At 47.2% G+C, this 22,652-nt stretch overlaps 1 protein-coding gene across 3 annotated transcripts in view; it reads right to left on the bottom strand.

Annotated features, from left to right (window-relative positions):
* The window catches only part of LOC121542716 (ephrin-A4), a 44,571-nt gene that overhangs the window by 5,789 nt on the left and 16,130 nt on the right, over positions 1-22,652 (bottom strand). For all 3 annotated transcript variants that reach the window (XM_045208386.1, XM_041852222.2, XM_041852221.2), the window contains 2 exons: positions 9,919-10,232; positions 5,366-5,434 (listed from right to left, as the gene is read on the bottom strand). In XM_045208386.1, coding sequence (XP_045064321.1) covers positions 5,366-5,434; positions 9,919-10,232 — 383 coding nt within the window. The remainder of the gene's footprint in view (positions 1-5,365; positions 5,435-9,918; positions 10,233-22,652) is intronic.

Below are 22,652 nucleotides of genomic sequence, written 5' to 3'. Positions count from 1 at the left end.
ATTTTGAAAGAAAAGTGAAAAAAAGCGCAAAAGAAGTGAAAAAAACAGAGAGGGGACTGCAACCTGAAATGACCGCGATGGACTGTTCACAGCAGGGGAGAGAGGGAGGGAGAAACAGAAGAGAGGAAGAGAAAGAAAGGGGAAATCAATTAGAGAGAGTAGAACGTCTATAACGGCTTCACACAGCGGGAGAGAGGGTGAGAGAGAGAGAGAAGGAAAGAGAGAGGAGGGTGAGGAACAACAGCAGACTTCATGTTTGGAGAAGTCGTCTTCATAGAAAGGTGAGTAGAGGAGGATAGCAGAAGATTGCTGGGGGAAAGGAGGAAAGAAAGGTGGAGCTGCAGGGGGAGCTGTTTCAGCGTGACACCGCTCTGGTTATGCGGATTTTGAAGGTCGTGTCTGATGCAACACTGTTCTAGCACAGCAGAATTGGGGAAGAGGGCTTTTTGCCGTGACACCGCTCAACTGGAGTGGGTAGGGGACCCTTTTCACCGGGACACTTCAGTAGATTCAAATTTACAGTAGAGTCAAACTTACAGACTTTCTGTTCATTTACAATGTCATTCAGCAGTCTGCAGAACCAAGATATCCAAAGAGAATTGAATCTAATAAATAGACACCAACAGGGAGAGAAGAACATAGATAAAGTGACTAATTACTCCCAGCACAGACCTTAGGAGCTTCCTGTGTCACGTGCAACCATGTCCTACCTGCCCTGCTCTCTTTACAGCTGTTTTAGTTCATTTGAGTTAGAGAAAAAGTTGGCCTGTGACACATGCACACACACACACAGGAGAGTACTGGTTAATTTGAGTGGATAAACACACACACAGTGACACAGGAGAGAAGAGGATGGCACCACAGAGTGCTGGGTGACCTTGGTACAATGACAGTGTACCTGATGGACCCTCTCTCTCTGTCACCGCTCTGTCCTTCAGGTCCCTGTGTGTGTGTGTGTGTGTGTGTGTGTGTGTGTGTGTGTGTGTGTGTGTTCCCAACTACAGGGAATCAACACCTGAAACATACATTCAGAGCACGGGTTGTTGTTTGAAAAAGACATGAGAGTTGTAAAGAGAGAGATAGTTGTAGAGAGAGTAAGGGAGAGCAAGAGAGTTGTAGAGAGAGAGAGAGAGACTCAGTGGAAATAAAGCATCCTGAGCAGCCAGAGACAGGCTGTAGCTTAAGGACAGGAGCGGCCATCACTGGGCCCTCACACAAACACTGTATGTGCCACACTGCCTGTTAGATAAAAGGGAACCTCTACAGGAAGGAACCAGAGAGAGAGTGTGAGGCGTTGCCGCAGGGAGCACACCAACAGCTGCACTAAACAACCACTAATGGACAGGCAGAGAGAGAGAGAGAGAGAGAGAGAGAGAGAGAGAGAGAGAGAGAGAGAGAGAGAGAGAGAGAGAGAAACTTCTCTCCTCTCATCCATCTCAGTCTCATCCTGCTCTCTCCTCATGTATCCTCATCCCAACACATTTACAGAACAGACCCTGCATTACAGAGATAGAGAGGGAGAGGGGGAACAAAAGAAAAGAGGGAGAGTTGGTAAAGAAGTGGCCAGAGAGGAGATGGAGAGATACAGAGGTGAGATAGAAAAGACAAAGAAAAGAGATGAAGAAGAAGAGTGACAAAATAATACGTTGGAGGGATGGAGGGATGGAGGGAGGGAGAGAGAGAGGGTGGGAGACATGGGGATGGAGGGAGCACAGTGGGATAGAGAGAGTGAAGGAGGAAGGGATGGAGGGAGAGAGAGAGAGAGGGTGGGAGACATGGGGATGGAGGGAGCACAGTGGGATAGAGAGAGTGAAGGAGGAAGGGATGGAGGGAGAGAGAGGGTGGGAGACATGGGGATGGAGGGAGAGAGAGAGGGTGGGAGACATGGGGATGTAGGGAGCACAGTGGGATAGAGAGAGTGAAGGAGGAAGGGATGGAGGGAGATAGAGGGTGGGAGACATGGGGATGGAGGGAGAGAGAGAGGGTGGGAGACATGGGGATGGAGGGAGCACAGTGGGATAGAGAGAGAGTGAAGGAGGAAGGGATGGAGGGAGAGAGAGGGTGGGAGACATGGGGATGGAGGGAGCACAGTGGGATAGAGAGAGAGTGAAGGAGGAAGGGATGGAGGGAGAGAGAGGGTGAGAGACATGGGGATGGAGGGAGCACAGTGGGATAGAGAGAGTGAAGGAGGGAGGGATGGAGGGAGAGAGAGGGTGGGAGACATGGGGATGGAGGGAGCACAGTGGGAGAGAGAGTGAAGGAGTAAGGGATGGAGGGAGAGAGAGAGTGAAGGAGAGAGAGAGAGAGAGAGAGAGAGAGAGAGAGAGAGAGAGAGAGAGAGAGAGAGAGAGAGAGAGAGAGAGAGAGAGAGAGAGAGAGAGAAGGAGGGAGGGATGGAGGGAGAGAGAGTGAAGGAGGGAGGGATGTAGGGAGTGAAATACATGGTAGTGGATGAAGCCTTGATTAGTTTTGCTCCAGTAGCGACAGATCATAAAAAGGAGGGATGGTGAACAAGGAGAAGACACAGAGAGAGAGAGAGAGAGGGAGATTAGTGCCACTTCAGGAACGACAGAAGACTAGAGAGAGGAAAAAGACAGAGAGAAGAGGGCTCTTGAAATGTTGTCTGGATTAGCTTCACTAGGAGAACAGGATGAGAGAACAGAGAGGAAGAGACAGAATGAAAGAGAGGAAGAAAGAGAGAGAGGAATAGAGACTGAAAATAATGTCAATTTGGGTAAATGAGTTAATATATACTGTATATAAAACGCTTTACATATTTTCAGTCAGTCTGAAAAACAGCAGCAATGGAAGGAAACAGTCAGAGGGGAAACACTACTGCTGCTGTTCCCCACAGAAACACTATCCAGAGTGTTGTTAGTGAACAACTATGGGACCATTAGAACTTAACACAAACCTTCATTCTAGTTTGACAGATGAAATGTCCCCCCTCTCTCGTTGGAATAGAGTTAGCATTTAAGAAGAGAGAATATATACAACATAATATATGTCCTGGTTCTGGGCTTGATGATAAACACTATGAAGAGAAGAGATGTACACACACCTAACTAATGATATCCCTGCCTGTAGCGTTGAGACGAGACTGGGATATTTCTTTAGCCCTCCTGCCCATTCCACTGGGATGTGATGGGAATTGGGACAGACGTCTCTTACACACAAGCGTGCACACACACACACACACACACACACACGTCTCTTCAACTGTAGCGTGTAGAGGCATTCCCACAGTGACTGGGCAACATTGCCGACCAGAATAGGAACAGGCAGCTCAGTGGACCGGAAGACTAACATTACAGTAGGAAGGCTCTGGGTTAGAACAACTCTGGGAACTCACACCAGAGGTAGAGTAAAACAAGAGAGAGAGAAGTTTAATGGTGGTGGTGGTAATGATGATGGTAGTTGTAGTACTGATGTAATGGTGAGGATTACAGTTTGTTATAAGTTAGTTATAGTTTCATTTTCCATGTTTAGCCTTTTATATTTATTATATTTCTACTATTGACTGTTAACATTTTATTGTTATTATTATTTTTTTCTTTCTTTGTATTATTATTTGCTGCCTTTTATATTATTCTTCATTATTTTATTACAATATATATTGTATACATTGTTGCTTTGGCAATATTGACGCAATGTTTTTCATGCCAATAAAGCAGCTTGAATTTGAGAGAGACAGAGAGAGACAGAGAGCAAGAGAGCTTGCTGTTGAACTGATGAACAAATGTTATTTTGACACACACGCTGGCTAAAGAAGATGCTAGAGCTTCCATAAGTTGCCCAGGTCCTCTGACTAACTCTCCAGAAAATGAAGAGGGAAAAGGGGAGGAGTCATATATAGTGTCACAAGGAATAAATCCAGAGTAGAAAATAACATGTCTATATACAGTACAGGGAGTAGCAGTACTGAGTCAATGTGCAGGGGTACCTGGTAGATATGTACTGTACATACAGGCAGAGAGTAGCAGTACTGAGTCAATGTGCAGGGGTACCTGGTAGATATGTACTGTACATACAGGCAGAGAGTAGCAGTACTGAGTCAATGTGCAGAGGTACCAGGTAGAGAGAGAAGAGAAAGGGAGAAGGAGAATGATGAAGAAAGGATGCCCTTCATCACAAATGTTTACATTTGAGGAAGAGGAAGAGATGAGGTGGCGGAGAAAAATCAAAGGTGTAAGGTGGGATGAAGAGCAGAAATAACCCCAGCTAGAGGAAGGGGAAGAGAGGGATGTAGAGCAGGAATAACCCCAGCTAGAGGAAGAGGAAGATAGGGATGAAGAGCAGAAATATCCCCAGCTAGAGGAAGAGGAAGAGAGGGATGAAGAGCAGGAATAACCCCAGCTAGAGGAAGAGAGGGATGAAGAGCAGGAATAACCCCAGCTAGAGGAAGAGAGGGATGAAGAGCAGGAATAACCCCAGCTAGAGGAAGAGGAAGAGAGGGATGAAAAGCAGGAATAACCCCAGCTAGAGGAAGAGAGGGATGAAGAGCAGGAATAACCCCAGCTAGAGGAAGAGAGGGATGAAGAGCAGGAATAACCCCAGCTAGAGGAAGAGAGGGATGAAGAGCAGGAATAACCCCAGCTAGAGGAAGAGAGGGATGAAGAGCAGGAATAACCCACGCTAGAGGAAGAGAGGGATGAAGAGCAGGAATAACCCCAGCAAGAGGAAGAGGAAGAGGGATGAAGAGCAGGAATTACCCCAGCTAGAGGAAGAGGAAGAGGGATGAAGAGCAGGAATAACCCCAGCTAGAGGAAGAGAGGGATGAAGAGCAGGAATAACCCACGCTAGAGGAAGAGAGGGATGAAGAGCAGGAATAACCCCAGCTAGAGGAAGAGGAAGAGGGATGAAGAGCAGGAATAACCCCAGCTAGCTGTGATAGAACGAAAGAAGAGCCCATAGGGGTGATGGAGGGAGAAGTTAGAGAGGTCTACATACTGGTTTCACACAGAAGAGCCCATAGGGGTTAGAGGGGTCTACATACTGGTTTCACACAGAAGAGCCCATAGGGGTTAGAGGGGTCTACATACTGGTTTCACACAGAAGAGCCCATAGGGGTTAGAGGGGTCTACATACTGGTTTCACACAGAAGAGCCCATAGAGGTGATGGAGGGAGGGAGCGAGAGAGTCAGAGGAAAAGGGCGGCAGGTAGCTTAGTGGTTAAGAGCATAGTGCCAGTAACCGAAAGGTCGCTGGTTCTAATCCCCGAGCCGACTAGGTGGGAAAAAAAAAACATCTGTCGATGTGCCCTTGAGCAAGGCACTTAACCCTAATTGCTCCTGTAAGTCGCTCTGGATAAGAGCGTCTGCTAAATGACTAAAAAAAAAAAAAAAAAAAGGAGGAGTTTACTCACTGGGCTCACAGCACACTGTGACTCGCAGCTTCATGCAGGGCAGGGGGGAGCTTTCCCCTGTAGGCAATGCTGGAGAGAGAGAGAAAGGTTGTCTTGTTACAGTAAAGGTATGTGCTGAAGTGTTGGGAGCTTTTCTGCCCAACCCCTCATGTAGTGTATTTGACAATAATATAGAACATGTCACCATATAATGTCTCACCATTCACCAACCAGCAGAACTCCGCTGGATTGCATTCAGTTGGTATGAAAGAAACTAGAGAAAAGGTTTTCCATTTGGAAACTCCAGCCAGACAGCAACCACTACAGGGGTCAAAGGTGACTCAATGGATTGTGGGAGTCAAGGTGTTTCCTGTTTGGCAGCTGCTGTCAGAGTTAAGCGACAGAAACACAGTCGTCACTATCTGGTCGTCTGTAGCTCAGTTTGTAGAGCATGGCGCTTGCAGGACAGTGGGTTTGATTCCTGGGACCACCCCTACATAAAATGTATGCACGCATGACTAAGTCACTTCGGATAAAAGCGTCTGCTAAATGGCATATATTACACTGCTCAAAAAAATAAAGGGAACACTAAAATAACACATCCTAGATCTGAATGAATGAAATAATCTTATTAAATACTTTTTTCTTTACATAGTTAAATGTGCTGACAACAAAATCACACAAAAATTATCAATGGAAATCAAATTTATCAACCCATGGAGGTCTGGATTTGGAGTCACCCTCAAAATTAAAGTGGAAAACCACACTATAGGCTGATCCAACTTTGATGTAATGTCCTTAAAACAAGTCAAAATGAGGCTCAGTAGGTGTGTGTGGCCTCCACGTGCCTGTATGACCTCCCTACAACGCCTGGGCATGCTCCTGATGAGGTGGCGGATGGTCTCCTGAGGAATCTCCTCCCAGACCTGGACTAAAGCATCCGCCAACTCCTGGACAGTCTGTGGTGCAACGTGGCGTTGGTGGATGGAGCGATGATGTCCCAGATGTGCTCAATTGGATTCAGGTCTGGGGAACGGGCGGTCCATAGCATCAATGCCTTCCTCTTGCAGGAACTGCTGACACACTCCAGCCACATGAGGTCTAGCATTGTCTTGCATTAGGAGGAACCCAGGGCCAACCGCACCAGCATATGGTCTCACAAGGGGTCTGAGGATCTCATCTCGGTACCTAATGGCAGTCAGGCTACCTCTGGCGAGCACATGGAGGGCTGTGCGGCCCCCCAAAGAAATGCCACCCCACACCATGACTGACCCACCGCCAAACCGGTCATGCTGGAGGATGTGTGGCGCAGTGGTCTAAGGCACTGCATCGCAGTGCTAGCTGTGCCACTAGAGATCCTGGTTCGAATCCAGGCTCTGTCATAGCCGGCCGCGACCGGGAGACCCATGGGGCGGCGCACAATTGGCCCAGCGTCGTCCAGGGTAGGGGAGGGAATGGCCGGCAGGGATGTAGTTCGGTTGGTAGAGCATGGCGTTTGCAACGCTAGGGTTGTGGGTTCGATTCCCACGGGGGGCCAGTATGAAAAATAAATAAAAAATAATGTATGCACTCACTAACTGCAAGTCGCTCTGGATAAGAGCGTCTGCTAAATGACTAAAATGTAAAAAATGTAATGTTGCAGGCAGCAGAACGTTCTCCACGGCGTCTCCAGACTCTGTCACGTCTGTCACGTGCTCAGTGTGAACCTGCTTTCATCTGTGAAGAGCACAGGGCGCCAGTGGCGAATTTGCCAATCTTGGTGTTCTCTGGCAAATGCCAAACGTCCTGCACGGTGTTGGGCTGAAAGCACAAGCCCCACCTGTGGACGTCGGGCCCTCATACCACCCTCATGGAGTCTGTTTCTGACCGTTTGAGCAGACACATGCACATTTGTGGCCTTCTGGAGGTCATTTTGCAGGGCTCTGGCAGTGCTCCTCCTGCTCCTCCTTGCACAAAGGCGGAGGTAGCAGTCCTGCTGCTGGGTTGTTGCCCTCCTACGGCCTCCTCCACGTCTCCTGATGTACTGGCCTGTCTCCTGGTATCGCCTCCATGCTCTGGACACTACGCTGACAGACACAGCAAACCTTCTTGCCACAGCTTGCATTGATGTGCCATCCTGGATGAGCTGCACTACCTGAGCCACTTGTGTGGGTTGTAGACTCCGTCTCATGCTACCACTAGAGTGAAAGCACCGCCAGCATTCAAAAGTGACCAAAACATCAGCCAGGAAGCATAGGAACTGAGAAGTGGTCTGTAAAACCAGTCCTTTATTGGGGGTGTCTTACTAATTGCCTATAATTTCCACCTGTTGTCTATTCCATTTGCACAACAGCATGTGAACTTTATTGTCAATCAGTGTTGCTTCCTAAGTGGACAGTTTGATTTCACAGAAGTGTGATTGACTTGGAGTTACATTGTGTTGTTTAAGTGTTCCCTTTATTTTTTTGAGCAGTGTATAATAAGGAGAATGCAAACAAAACAGCCACCTCTAATCTTAACCCTTAACGTAACCGAACAAAAGCTTGTCTACTTGCTCGTCAGTTCTGAAAATGCTGTTCCTTCTAGTAATGCCATCTAGTGACTATAGATCACTAGACTGATTGATGCGGATGCTATGTGAGCTGTCAGTGTGGATCGCTATAAGAGACACAGACTGAAACAGCTAATACGATTAGCGGCTCTAATACTATTGTCGTTTCCCCAGTCTAAAACTATTATACTGTCCCCATTCTAGTGTCCCCAGTCTAAAACCATTATACTGTCCCTATGGCCTGGCCCTTTCACCCAGCCAGACGTTTGGACAAACTTCAAGTGTTATCTTTGATGTGGACAATACACAGCCAGCCAGCCAGCCAGGCCCAGTGGGGTAGTACCAGGGGAGGAGGCTATTGTTGTGTTCTCCAGCCCTGCACATCCACAATGGCCCAGTGCTGTGTGTGTGTGTGTGTGTGTGTGTGTGTGTGTGCGCTCTCTCATGCCCTGACAATGCTCCATTGTCCTGCAGACCACAATAGTAATTTATGTAAAGATTATTTCTTTCCCTCCATCTCTCTCATCCATTATTTTTCCTCGCCCTTTTCCCTCGCTTTTGTTGCTCCCCCTTTCTCTCTCCCCGTGGATTCCACTCAACCCTCTTTCTCTTTCCCCCCTCCCTTCCTGTACTGTCAGACTCTGTCCATCTCCCCTCTTTCTCTCTCTCTGTCATTCCTCCACGCTTCTCTTCCTCCGCTGCTTTAAAAGCCTTTCTTTTTCTCTCTGGCTCCATCTCTGTATTGATCTCCATTTTTCCTCATAGCTTGTCGGTGTCCCTCTGTCTGTTTCTTTGTTGTCGCCCCTCTCCACTCGTTCCCTCTCTCTCTCTCTCTGTTCTTTCTTGTTTCTCGTTCTCTCTCTCTCTCTCTCTCTCTCTCTCTCTCTCTCTCTCCCCCCTCTCTCTCTCTCTCTCCCTCTCTCTCTCTCTCTCTCCCTCCCCTCCCCCCCGACCAGAAGTTGGACTGTGACCAGAAGTTGGAAAAACAGTAAGAAACTGATTTTACGGCCACAAACCCATCCCTCTCTCTCCCCTCCCTTTCTCTCTATTGCTCCCTCTCAATTCAATTTCAATGCAAAGGGATTTATTGGCATTGGGAAATGTTTACATTGCCAAAGCAAGTGAAATAGATAATAAACTAAAGTGAAATAAACAATAAAAAATTAACAGTAAACATTAATCAAAAGTTCCAAAGGTATAGAGACATTTTAAAACTCATATTATGGCTATATACAGTCTTGTCCCTTTTGGTTGGACTGCAACCAGAAGTTGTAAAGAATAAAATTTAAATAAAGTTAAAAACTCATCTGATTTTACTTCCACAAACCCACCCCTCCCTCCCCTGCTCTCTTCCTCCCTCCCTCCCTTGCTCCCTCCTCTCTCCTCTCTCTCCCTTGCTCCCTCCTCTCTCTCCCTTGCTCCCTCCCCTCTCCTCTCTCTCCCTTGCTCCCTCCCCTCTCCTCTCTCTCCCTTGCTCCCTCCTCTCTCCTCTCCCTCCCTCCTCTCTCCCTTGCTCCCTCCTCTCTCCTCTCTCACTCTCGCTCCCTCCTCTCTCCTCTCTCCCCCTTGCTCCCTCCTCTCTCCCCCTTGCTCCCTCCTCTCTCTCACTCCCTCCTCTCTCCTCTCTCTCCCTTGCTCCCTCCCATCTCCTCTCTCTCTCCCTTGCTCCCTCCTCGCTCTCCCTTGCTCCCTCCTCGCTCTCCCTTGCTCCCTCCTCGCTCTCCCTTGCTCCCTCCTCGCTCTCCCTTGCTCCCTCCTCGCTCTCCCTTGCTCCCTCCTCGCTCTCCCTTGCTCCCTCCTCGCTCTCCCTTGCTCCCTCCTCGCTCTCCCTTGCTCCCTCCTCGCTCTCCCTTGCTCCCTCCTCACTCTCCCTTGCTCCTCTCCCTCTCTCCCTCCTCCAGTGGTTGGAGATAAATGAGAGAGGAAGACAGAAAGAGGAAGTAGTGGGAAAAGAGGAAACCCAAGTTATTTCACTGCCCGCATTATAATATCATACAGATTGACTTACATACACACACACACGCACCCCCTCCCATCTACTCACAGCTGTAGTAGTAGTGGTGTCCGGGGAGGAACTCAAAGCCCAGAGAGAAGGGGGTGAAGCGCTGGATCTTCTCTGAGAAGCGGACAGGGCCGAAGGGGGCATGGGGGGTGTTACACTCCCACCTCTTGATGGCCCCCTGGGTCTCCACACAGCCCCTGAACCCCCCCTCAGCCACCAGGTACAGGGCCAGGCTGTCTGGTGGGGCCTGAGGGGAGGCCTCCTCACTGGGGGGAGACGGGTGAGGGTAGTGGGGGCAGTAGATATCCAGGTAGTCATTCAGATTCACCTGGATGGACAGATCACCTCCCGTCAACCTGGGAGAGAGAAAGAGGGAGAGGAAAAGAGATGAAGCATCAACATTCCACAATAGCCATCAAACACAGTAAAATACAATACTGTTAGTCTGAGAGAAAGAGAGGGGGATGGAGAGAAGAGATGGATGGTTGATAGATAGTCTATATAACTGTGGGCCTGGAGGAGAGATGGAGAGAGAAGAGGGATGGATAGATCATCAATATTCCACACAGAGATTACAAGGTATGATAAAGCAACATAATGTACAGCAGCCTTTATTACTTGTTTTGGTATCTGATACTATGTAATGATATAGCTAGGAGCAGTGGCAGGAAAAACAGAGAGAGAGAGACAGATGAGAGAGTGAGAGGCCCAACAATGCTAATTAAGGAGAAAAGGGAGTCGGAAGAGTACAATGTGGACTTGACTCTCTGACACACACACACACACACACACACACACACACACTAGGGCCTCCAGTCAAGGCTGGCTGGTTCTGGGCATAACAACATGGGGCCAGACATGAGCAGTACGGTATCGAAGGGCCGTGGTGAATTGAGGAGAGGGAGCATATCTAACAGTCCTCTACTAGTGGAGAGAGAAGCAGCATATCTAACAGTCCTCTACTAGTGGAGAGAGAAGCAGCATATCTAACAGTCCTCTACTAGTGGAGAGAGAAGCAGCTTATCTAACAGTCCTCTACTAGTGGAGAGAGAAGCAGCATATCTAACAGTCCTCTACTAGTGGAGAGAGAAGCAGCATATCTAACAGTCCTCTACTAGTGGAGAGAGAAGCAGCATATCTAACAGTCCTCTACTAGTGGAGAGAGAAGCAGCATATCTAACAGTCCTCTACTAGTGGAGAGAGAAGCAGCATATCTAACAGTCCTCTACTAGTGGAGAGAGAAGCAGCATATCTAACAGTCCTCTACTAGTGGAGAGAGAAGCAGCATATCTAACAGTCCTCTACTAGTGGAGAGAGAAGCAGCATATCTAACAGTCCTCTACTAGTGGAGAGAGAAGCAGCATATCTAACAGTCCTCTACTAGTGGAGAGAGAAGCAGCATATCTAACAGTCCTCTACTAGTGGAGAGAGAAGCAGCATATCTAACAGTCCTCTACTAGTGGAGAGAGAAGCAGCATATCTAACAGTCCTCTACTAGTGGAGAGAGAAGCAGCATATCTAACAGTCCTCTACTAGTGGAGAGAGAAGCAGCATATCTAACAGTCCTCTACTAGTGGAGAGAGAAGCAGCTTATCTAACAGTCCTCTACTAGTGGAGAGAGAAGCAGCATATCTAACAGTCCTCTACTAGTGGAGAGAGAAGCAGCATATCTAACAGTCCTCTACTAGTGGAGAGAGAAGCAGCATATCTAACAGTCCTCTACTAGTGGAGAGAGAAGCAGCTTATCTAACAGTCCTCTACTAGTGGAGAGAGAAGCAGCTTATCTAACAGTCCTCTACTAGTGGAGAGAGAAGCAGAATATCTAACAGTCCTCTACTAGTGGAGAGAGAAGCATCATATCTAACAGTCCTCTACTAGTGGAGAGAGAAGCATCATATCTAACAGTCCTCTACTAGTGGAGAGAGAAGCAGCATATCTAACAGTCCTCTACTAGTGGAGAGAGAAGCAGCATATCTAACAGTCCTCTACTAGTGGAGAGAGAAAAACAGACTGGCCATACAGTATGTCCACCAGTGTGCAGAATATGAATCCTTAAGAGTTGATTGACGCAATCTAAGTAATATAACAACAAAAAAATATTTTTGAGGTTAACTACAGAGACAGAAAAGAGGTAGATATGTCGAGCAGTGATAGTCAGTCTGAGATAGAGAGCGAGGGATGAAGTGTGTGATGAAACAAAAACCGTTAGAAGAAAAGAGAGCAAGAGAAGGAAGGAAGGAGGGAGGGAAGAGAGAGAGTGTAAAGGGATGTAGAACGGCATGACAGAAGGAGAAAGAGGAGAGGATGGACAAAGTGAGAGGGTCATGAGAATTAGAAAGACTGAAAAAAGATAGAAACAAAGTGAGTTTATTAAAGTAAGACAATGAGGGGAGGAGAAAAGAGTAGAGACAAAAGAGTTGAGTTTTAATTAGTGACCCTGGAGAGAGAGAGAGGGGAGGAGATGGACTTTAATTGGTCTCTACTCCACACCGAGCACATGAGAGGGGGATGAGGGGGGCAGAGAACGCAAGAGGGAGAAAAAGAGAAATAAAAGACAGGATGTGTGTCTTGGGCGGCAAGTTCAGGTCCGTCAGAGGGAGTCTTTATAGGGGAGCGATAGAGCGAGGGAGTCAGTGGAGGAGAAAAAGGAGAGAGAATAGCATGGAGAGAGGGAGGGGAGAGACGGGGTCTCCAGTTAAGTGGGTGGACAGAGAGAAGAAGAAAGACTGGGGCATCAGAAAGAGAGAAGGGAGGAAATGAAATGAACACAGAGAGGACACAAAGCGAGAGAGTACGACGGATTAACGGAGGAGAGAGAGAGAGAACAGAAAACGGTTACAGTGTGAGCAGTATGTGTTTTAGGAAAGATTTCCATTTCCCATGTGTAATTCAGCAGCAATATCCAGTCAAAAGCCTAGGTCACTGATCACCAACCCTGGTTCTAGAGAGCTGCAGGGTGTGCAGGCTTTAGTTCCAGCCTAGTATTCACACACCTGATTCAACTAATAAAGGATTTTGATTATTAGTTGATCGGTTGAAACAGGTGAGCTAGTGCTGGGTTGGGAAAAAAACTGCATGCTAAAAGTGATGTGAAAGTGGACTCAGAAATAGATTTGAAACATGTCAGAAAACCTAGTTAGTAGAGAGGTGCTGTAGGCTTCAACACAGTTAGTAGAGAGGTGCTGTAGGCTTCAACAGAGTTAGTAGAGAGGTGCTGTAGGCTTCAACACAGTTAGTAGAGAGGTGCTGTAGGCTTCAACACAGTTAGTAGAGAGGTGCTGTAGGCTTCAGCACAGTTAGTAGAGAGGTGCTGTAGGCTTCAACACAGTTAGTAGAGAGGTGCTGTAGGCTTCAACACAGTTAGTAGAGAGGTGCTGTAGGCTTCAACACAGTTAGTAGAGAGGTGCTGTAGGCTTCAGCACAGTTAGTAGAGAGGTGCTGTAGGCTTCAGCACAGTTAGTAGAGAGGTGCTGTAGGCTTCAGCACAGTTAGTAGAGAGGTGCTGTAGGCTTCAGCACAGTTAGTAGAGAGGTGCTGTAGGCTTCAACACAGTTAGTAGAGAGGTGCTGTAGGCTTCAGCACAGTTAGTAGAGAGGTGCTGTAGGCTTCAGCACAGTTAGTAGAGAGGTGCTGTAGGCTTCAGCACAGTTAGTAGAGAGGTGCTGTAGGCTTCAACACAGGGACAGCACTGAGACAGCTCTTCACTAAGCTGATTCCTAATCAATACAAGCCGCAGAGTATTGGTGATCAATCTACAGGACGGGGCACCATCGATCTGGGCCACTCAAACAGGACACACGCACAAAGTATTGATCCCCAGTGTGTGTGTGTGTGTGTGTGTGTGTGTGTGTGTGTGTGTGTGTGTGTGTTCAACCCCTCAGGTCACGATGCATAGCTCTACTACCTGTATCGGCTCTCCACCAGCGACACACACACACACACACACACACACACTATGACAGCAGTATGTTTACTTTGGTGTACTAGAACCTCTGCAGGGTGTGTGTGTGTGTGTGTGTGTGTAGGCAGTGACAGTGGTGTGTTTACATAGGGGTGTACCACCTGTAGCGAGTGTCAGTCACCATGACTCCTCTCCTATCTAAAGCTGCTCACGAGTCTTGTCAAACCACCTCTCCTCTTCCTCCCCCCTTTGCTATTTCCCCCCCCTCTCCCTTTCTCTCTGCATATCAATCACTCTTCCCCCCCACCCATCTCTGAGACTCTTCCTCTCACGTCTCCCTGCATCCCTCCCCTGCTCCATCCATTCATCCTCCTCTCCTCTATCCTCAGCTCAGATGACAATTACAGAGGGTGTGTGCCAAAGGTGCCAAACACTGTCAACCTTTCCCTCTTTCTCATTCTTTCTCTCCTCCTTCCTCAATATCTCCCCCCCCCCCTCTCCCCCCCTCTCCCCCGCCCCCTCTCTCCAGACCTTGGAGGATGAGGTACACCCTAATTATACCCAGGATGCTCTGCTCTGTGCCAGCTGCGAGCCAGGGGAGCTGTGACAGCACATAGAATCATGGAAGTGCTGTAGAACAGTGTCACAGAGTAGAATGTCAGAGCAGCCAATCAGTGAGAGAACAAAGTGAAACAGGAAGATAATCAAATACAGGGCAGTGTAGGACACACAACCTGGAATTATGACAGAGACAGGGGCCAGGGTCTGGGGATGACACCATGACATTGTAGGAACATACAGAAACAAACAGTAGAGAGAGGAGGACTAGGGGAAAGTCTTTGTCAGACATCCCATGTCCAGCCCTCTACCGGACGCTAGGTGTGTGTTCTGTTCTGTGTTTGGTGTAGTGTGTAACCCAGGAAGATGGATGTGGAGTTAGCTTACCACAGTTCTCCTGAGGTCCTATGTTAACTCTATGGTCTGTTCAAACTAATCCATTCTTACGATAACCCACATGTTGAGTGCTTCAACAATACAGCGATGTAAAATATAGCCAATTAACAACTACAAAACCTCATAACTAAATCAAAAGAATATTGTACATAATGGATGGTATTACTGATGCGCGTGCGTGTGTGTGTGTGTGGCGTGAGGATTAGGAGTGTACTGTATGTGTGTGCACGTGTGTGTGTAGTTGTAATGAAATGCAGGAGGTTGACTGTGCCAGGGATCTTTGATCCTTTATATGAGAGAATAATTAAACAAGCAACAATCCCTCAGCAGACAGTCAGCCTGGAATACAGAACACTTACTCTACTACACATACTACTGTCAACGACACAATACGCATACTGAATATAACCACACTTTACTACACTTTAAGTACATACTGCGCATACCAAGTACATGACATTTTACATTTACATTTTAGTCATTTAGCAGACGCTCTTAACCAGAGCGACTTACAGGAGCAATTAGGGTTAAGTGCCTTGCTCAGGGGCACATTAACGTCATTTAGCAGACGCTCTTAGCCAGAGCGACTCACAAATTGGTGCGTTCACCCTATAGCCAGTGGGATAACCACTTTACAATTTGGGGGGGTTAGAAGGAATACTTTATCCTATCCCAGGTATTCCTTAAAGAGGTGGGGTTTCAAATGTCTCCGGAAGGTGGTGAGTGACTCCGCTGTCCTGGCGTCGTGAGGGAGCTTGTTCCACCATTGGGGTGCCAGAGCAGCGAACAGTTTTGACTGGGCTGAGCGGGAGCTATGCTTCCGCAGAGGAAGGGAGCCAGCAGGCCAGAGGTGGATGAACGCAATGTCCTCGTTTGGGTGTAGGGACTGATCAGAGCCTGAAGGTACAGAGGTGCCGTTCCCCTCACTGCTCCATAGGCAAGCACCATGGTCTTGTAGCGGATGCGAGCTTCAACTGGAAGCCAGTGGAGTGTGCGGAGGAGGGGGGTGACGTGAGAGAACTTGGGAAGGTTGAACACCAGACAGGCTGCGGCATTCTGGATGAGTTGTAGGGGTTTAATGGCACAGGCAGGGAGCCCAGCCAACAGCGAGTTGCAGTAGTCCAGACGGGAGATGACAAGTGCCTGGACCAGGACCTGCGCCGCTTCCTGTGTAAGGCAGGGTCGCACTCTCCGAATGACAAAAGTTAAGTTGTGCTACTGCACACAACAAGTACCAAAGTACACTAGTACAAAGGAGAACAGTGTACTAGTACATAAACCAAGTAAACTAAACTACGAGGAGAAGAGAGAAGGGAAGGAGAGAAGGGTTCCTGAATGGTCTGTGGGGTGACCGGGGAGGTGTTGTTATTGTAGTGACTGTGGAGAGGTTGTAAGGCTCGGTGGAGCCCAAACTCTACCTTGGTTGGGCATAGCATGTAGCCATAGCATGTAGCTGCACCACTACCTTGGTTGGGCATAGCATGTAGCCATAGCATGTAGCTGCACCACTACCTTGGTTGGGCATAGCATGTAGCCATAGCATGTAGCTGCACCACTACCTTGGTTGGGTATAGCATGTAGCCATAGCATGTAGCTGCAACTCTGCCTTGGTTGGGCATAGCATGATGTCTTAACACCCCTCTATGGAAGTCGGTCTATCATGCTGTAATAATAATACAGGACGTATTTTTTCGGGGGGGGGTCATTTAGCAGACGCTCTTATCCAGAGCGACTTACAGGAGCAATTAGGGTTAAGTGCCTTGCTCAAGGGCACATCGACAGATTTACACCTAGTTGGCTCGGGGATTAGAACCAGCAACCTTTCAGTGACTGGCACAATGCTCTTAACCACTAAGCTACCTGCCGCAGAATGATTTCCCACATTTCTACTGTGTTCCAAAACATAAAAGGTAGTCATCATTACCATGGAATAACACTGCAACTCAACAGAGGAGTTTTGTAGTGGTGTGTAGCAACATGTCAATGACAGACCACAAAAGAGCAACGCAACACTGACAGTTTCTCTGTGTAATCCAGAGCAGACAATGCCCCGAACCACTGATACAGGGTCAGATATTATTCCTCACCCAAATGTATATGGGTTGGACTGGGGGTGGGGAAATCTGATCCTAGATCTGTGGTTAGGGGTACTTCTACCTCAAGTGCATGAAAGAGTCCTTGACCTCTAGCAGTCCATCAAAGAAGAAGAGAGAGTAAAGGAAAAAATGGGAGAGAAGGTAGAAACCGAGGTACACTGCAGAATGAGGGGGTAGGGGGAAAGGGGGATGGAGGGAGTGAGAATCAACAAGAGTGAGAACATGATTTCCTAAAGGCTTCCATCGCTCCAGCGATCTCTCCACATGTCATCCTTCCATCACTGAGTGAAAGACAGGAACAGAGCACCACTGCCCATGAGAAGACAGAGAAAGGGGAGAGAGGGAGGGAGGGAGAGACCTCTTTCCTCTCAATGTCCTACAGGTCTCAATGTTTCCATCAGTCTACCCCTTACCCGTCCTAGGGCTGGGCGATATGGCCTAAAGATCATACCTCCATTTTTTCAAACTTATAGGCGATTCACAATATATCTTTACAAAAAAAATTATCTAAATAAACTTTGTTGTACAATTAAAAAGGTAAAATACACTGCTTTTCAAACAGTCAACAATAATCTAATGAATTTAGGGCTTGTGAAATTATACCTAGCCTAAATAAGCCTTCCACAACCATAACACCCACTAATGATTAAATTATTTTATCAAAATAGTTTAACCTGCTTTTCTGCAATGATCACTTATCTAGCTTTCAAGTCTGTCTATGAAAATGCTATATATTTCATTTATTTATTAACCAGAACCATGAATAATGCACATTCACTAATAATGACAAACGTCTGGCAGCAGACATTATAGAAAATTAACACAGGTCTCAAACAATCTCTCAAGCACAAGCCCGCCTGATAATGAGTAGTCAGCTAATCTTTATATTTCAAGTTTAGCCAACTTAGATATATCTGCTAGCTAACGAGGTAGAACAGTTGAAAAGTTATGAACACAACCTTCTGTCCGTCTCCAACTGTTTGAACAGCATGCTAGCCTGTCCACTTTGTTCAGATGTTGAACTCAAGTGGCCTACCTTATTTCTCAGAATGAGAACAAGTTGCCAATTCCTTATATAAGTGTGTTTTATGCTTATTGCACATTTATAAAAACACAGACTAGACAGCTAGTATAACAGTGTTTGGCTAAAATGCTGCTAGCGGTATGTGGTACTGCAATGCCGGCGCACGACAAACTGAGCATTCATTTTCCAGAATCAATGTTCATTGATACTCCCGTTTTAGTAGAGTCTGCTCCGCGCGCAATTTGAGGAGTTGAGACATAAAAATGGTATCGTTAGAAAGGTTAACTTCTCCTCTATTACAGCAAAATAATGTCTCAATGTGTTTCGGTGTCCATATGACGGATTCTGTTGGACCAAACCTCAAATTAAAATAGCGAGTTGGGGGGGGCTTGGTGTGTGGGGGAGGGGCTTGGTATGTGGGGGAGGGGCTTGGTGTGTGGGGGAGGGGCTTGGTGTGTGTGCACAGCACAGAAGGAGCGAAGGAAATGAGACCAAAGCAACAACATGAGACCAAGTGGACAAACGCTCAGAAAAATTGTTATTAAATAAAAACACTTTTTTATTTAAAAAATGCGATACACGCATTTGGAATATCACGCAAAAACATACATTTGAATGAATTCGATATATGGCACAGCCCTAACCCCTCCTCCTTTGTCTCGGTTTCGTCATTACAGACCCAGAGTGGCCTAAGCAGCTCAGACATGCATGTTGTGTCTAACCTAGTGCTTAGGCCTCTGTCCTCTCGCTGTCCCCTCCACGCGCACAAACACAGACTTAACCCCTCACCTCTGGCCATCTGGGACCCCCCCACCATCCTCCCCATCCTCCCCAGCTGCCTTCTAAAATCTCCCCCCAGTCCCCCCCTCCTACTATTCCACTGTGTCTTTAACTCTGCATTGTTGGAAAAGGACCCGTAAGTAAGAATTTCACTGTTAGTCTACACCGGTTGTTTACGAAGCATGTGACAAATACAAATTGATTTGGTAGAGGAAAGGGGACATTAGTGGAAGACACTGTTGTTATCTCTTCCCTGTGTGTGCTGTACTTCCTGTTCTCATCTCTCCTTCCTCCTATGTGTGTGTGTTGTACTTCCTGTTCTCATCTCCCCTTCCTCCTATGTGTGTGTGTTGTACTTCCCACACTTCCTACAGGGATAACAGGAAGTGCATCTTGACCCCAGGCTGCACCTTTCACTCTGCATGATCCGTTAAATGACCTGGTGCCTCAGATGGTTCTACTCCCCGTATCTCTCAATGGAGAGTGGACACACACACACACACTCTGGGGCAGCAAGGGGCCTGGTCAGCTTAAACGACACCCCAGACCCTATTTTATGCCTGTTAGGGCCTGAGCGCTGTGTGTGTGTTCTGAGGGAGTCAGCAGCAGAAGCAGGAAACAGGAGGACCTCACAGCTGAGGAGAACAGGGCCAATCGTCATGGAGACAGGCCTCCAACAGAGCCAGTCCAATAGGACTCCAGCTCTAGCTTTGGGAAGTGACTTGTTATTTTATACATGCTTCTTCCTGCTCCACATAGAATCTTTATCCAAAAAGGAATACAAAAAACACACACAAGCAGATATATGCACACACTGTAGCGTCAAGCTTTCAGACAAATGGACAGGAAGTCTATTCCATTCTGTCAAGCCCATCAGAAGCAGTAGAGGAGTGTGTATGTGAGCAGAGTGAGCAGAGTGAGTGGAGTGTGTGTGTGTGTGTGAGCGGAGTGTACGTGTGAGCGGAGTGTGTGTGTGAGCGGAGTGTGTGTGCACGGCGAGGGCGTGTAGGGGTAAATAAGGCCTCTGCCCCACCCATCTCTCACTCCATCCATTCCTCCATCCTTCCTCCAAACCTCAGAGTAATGAGTGCTCTCCATGTCTCTAAATTGAGCTTAAATAACAGTGTTGCGTTAGCTGGAGAGAAGGACAGAGATATACAGTACCGTAATACTGAGTTGTTGAGGATTATTTCGGTCTGTAATAAAGCCCTTTTGTGGAGAAAAACAAATTCTGATTGGCTGGGGCTGGCTCGGCTCCCAAGTGGGTGGGACTATGCCCTCCCAGGCCCGACCATGGCTGCGCCCCTGCCCAGTAATGTGAAATCTATAGATATGGGCCTAATTTATTTATTTCAAATGACTAATTTCCTTATATGAAACTAACTCAGTAAATCTTAGAAATTGTTGCGTTTATATTTTTGAGAGATATATACACACACACATATATATATCTGCCGAGACGCGCTTTTAAAAATGGATAGCCCCCCCAGTCACAAAATCCCATGTTTAGGTACTCTCCATACCCTAGAATTTGTATGTAGGCTAGACTGTGTAGCTGTGTGTGTAGACTAAGCTGTGTGTGTAGCTGTGTATGTAGACTAAGCTGTGTGTGTAGCTGTGTATGTAGACTAAGCTGTGTGTGTAGCTGTGTGTGTAGACTAAGCTGTGTGTGTAGCTGTGTATGTAGACTAAGCTGTGTGTGTAGCTGTGTATGTAGACTAAGCTGTGTGTGTAGCTGTGTGTGTAGACTAAGCTGTGTGTGTAGCTGTGTGTGTAGACTAAGCTGTGTGTGTAGCTGTGTATGTAGACTAAGCTGTGTGTGTAGCTGTGTATGTAGACTAAGCTGTGTGTGTAGCTGTGTATGTAGACTAAGCTGTGTGTGTGTAGCTGTGTGTGTAGACTAAGCTGTGTGTGTAGCTGTGTATGTAGACTAAGCTGTGTGTGTAGCTGTGTATGTAGACTAAGCTGTGTGTGTAGCTGTGTATGTAGACTAAGCTGTGTGTGTAGCTGTGTGTGTAGCTGTGTGTGGAGGTCTCAGCAAAGACCACCTGTAAAAAGTAGGTTAAGGAGGACATAGTGGGAGAGACGGGCCTAAACACACACGTGTTAACACATACACCCTACGCAAACTTAAGCTTGGTGAAAAGGGCACTCACTAAGCAAATACTGTACACCAATAAATCAGCTCTGGCTTTGAGAAACCATCATTTACTAACTGGGTCAGTCTTCTGATGGTATGCACTCTTTCTTTCTTTCCTTCTTTCCTTCCTTCCTTCCTTCTTTCTTTCTTTCTTTCCTCTCCCTCTTGTTCTGACGTGAAGGTCAGTGTGAGTACTAACACCGCTCAGAGGTTGATGTACGTGGACCAGGTGTGCTCTCTTTCTCATCCCTCTCTCTGACGCCTCTGTGGTTGTTAGTGGGGGAACAGAGGAGAGGACGGCAGGTCTGGGCTCTGGGGTTGTGAGCCCTCGTTTAGAGCACACACACACACACACACACACACACACACGTTTAGACAACTAGGATCCTGCCCCAGCACAGCGGACTGGCATGAATTATTTACGTGGACAGAGGGAGAGGAGGGAGGAGAGCAAGGAGGGAATGAATGTGGGAAGCAATGAGAGTGAGTCGGTAGGGCAGGGAATTGCCAGGGACCTCACGATACGATACCACAATATTTATTTATTATGGATCCCTATTAGTTCCTGCCAAGGCAGCAGCTACTCTTCCTGGGGTCCAGCAAAATTAAGGCAGTTATACAATTTTAAAAACATTACAATACAATACATTCACAGATTTCACAACCCACTGTGTGCCCTCAGGCCCCTACTCCACCACTACCACATATCTACAATACAAAATCCATGTGTACGTGTGTATAGTGCGTATGTTATCGTGTGTATGCATGTGTCTGTGCCTATGTTTGTGTTGCTTCACAGTCCCCGCTGTTCCATAAGATTTATTTGTATCTGTTTTTTTAAATCTAATTTTACTGCTTGCATCAGTTACTTGTTGTGAAATAGAGTTCCATGTAGTCATGGCTCTATGTAGTACTGTGCGCCTCCCATAGTCTGTTCTGGACTTGGGGACTGAAGTGACCTCGTGGCATGTCTTAGGTGCCGATACGATGTGTATTGTGATTCTCATGATTCTACTGTATATGCATTGTGATTCCATACTGTGATTTTATTTAGATTCGATGTTCTAAACATATTGCTCACCATATGTCTGCTGCAGATGGACAAGAGAGAGCCATGAGAAAACGAGTTTTGATCAGTCAGGGAAATAAAAGTGCTGAAAACAAATTGGCTCCGTATTTAAAAAGATAGAAAACAAGCTATGAAGGAAAAATACTGGAGTTTTGGTGCAGGTACCGTCAACTAGCGCAAAAATAATATTGCAATATTGTCAAAACGATCTATCACAAAAACATATATCCCAATATGTAACTCCATTGGTTTTCTACCCAATCACTATGAGCCGGCCCTTTCCAGTCCCTCAGTGAGCTCATATAAAAAGTTCTAGACTTCTTTACTTTCTTTTTCTCTCTTTCCTTCACTCCATCTTCAGCAGGTCTCATTTCCTCCCCGTCATCATTTCTCCACCACTCTCCCTCCCTCCTCTCCCCCTCTGTCCGTCTCCCTCCTTCCCTTTCTCTGTTTATCTAAGTACTTTCACGGTCACTGCCTAGGAATCCCAGGGGACTAAACTGCCCCATCTCTCTGTATCCTACACTAACCAGCTCTCTCCCTCGCTCTTTCTCTCCTTCTCCCCCTTTCTCTCACACACTAACCCACTCCCTCTCTCTGTCGCAGCCTGTCCACACTCCCCTCTCTCTCCATCTTTCTGCGTCCGATTGGGTCATGTTCATATCTAGTGGATCTGTCGGCAGGATGAAATGCCCCCCCCAGTTTCCCCCCATATCCCCTCCAGGCTGCCAGCTTTGTCCTGCTCTAGTCACGCACAGGACCCCAAAGCCCCCCCCGCCCTGTCTCCTCAGACACACGTTCACCCATACACA

Source organism: Coregonus clupeaformis, chromosome 28 (assembly GCF_020615455.1).
Source record: "Coregonus clupeaformis isolate EN_2021a chromosome 28, ASM2061545v1, whole genome shotgun sequence".
NCBI classification, from domain to species: Eukaryota; Metazoa; Chordata; class Actinopteri; order Salmoniformes; family Salmonidae; genus Coregonus; species Coregonus clupeaformis.
Note: the sequence above shows the minus strand (reverse complement) of the source record. Positions and strands in the feature narration are given on the sequence as shown.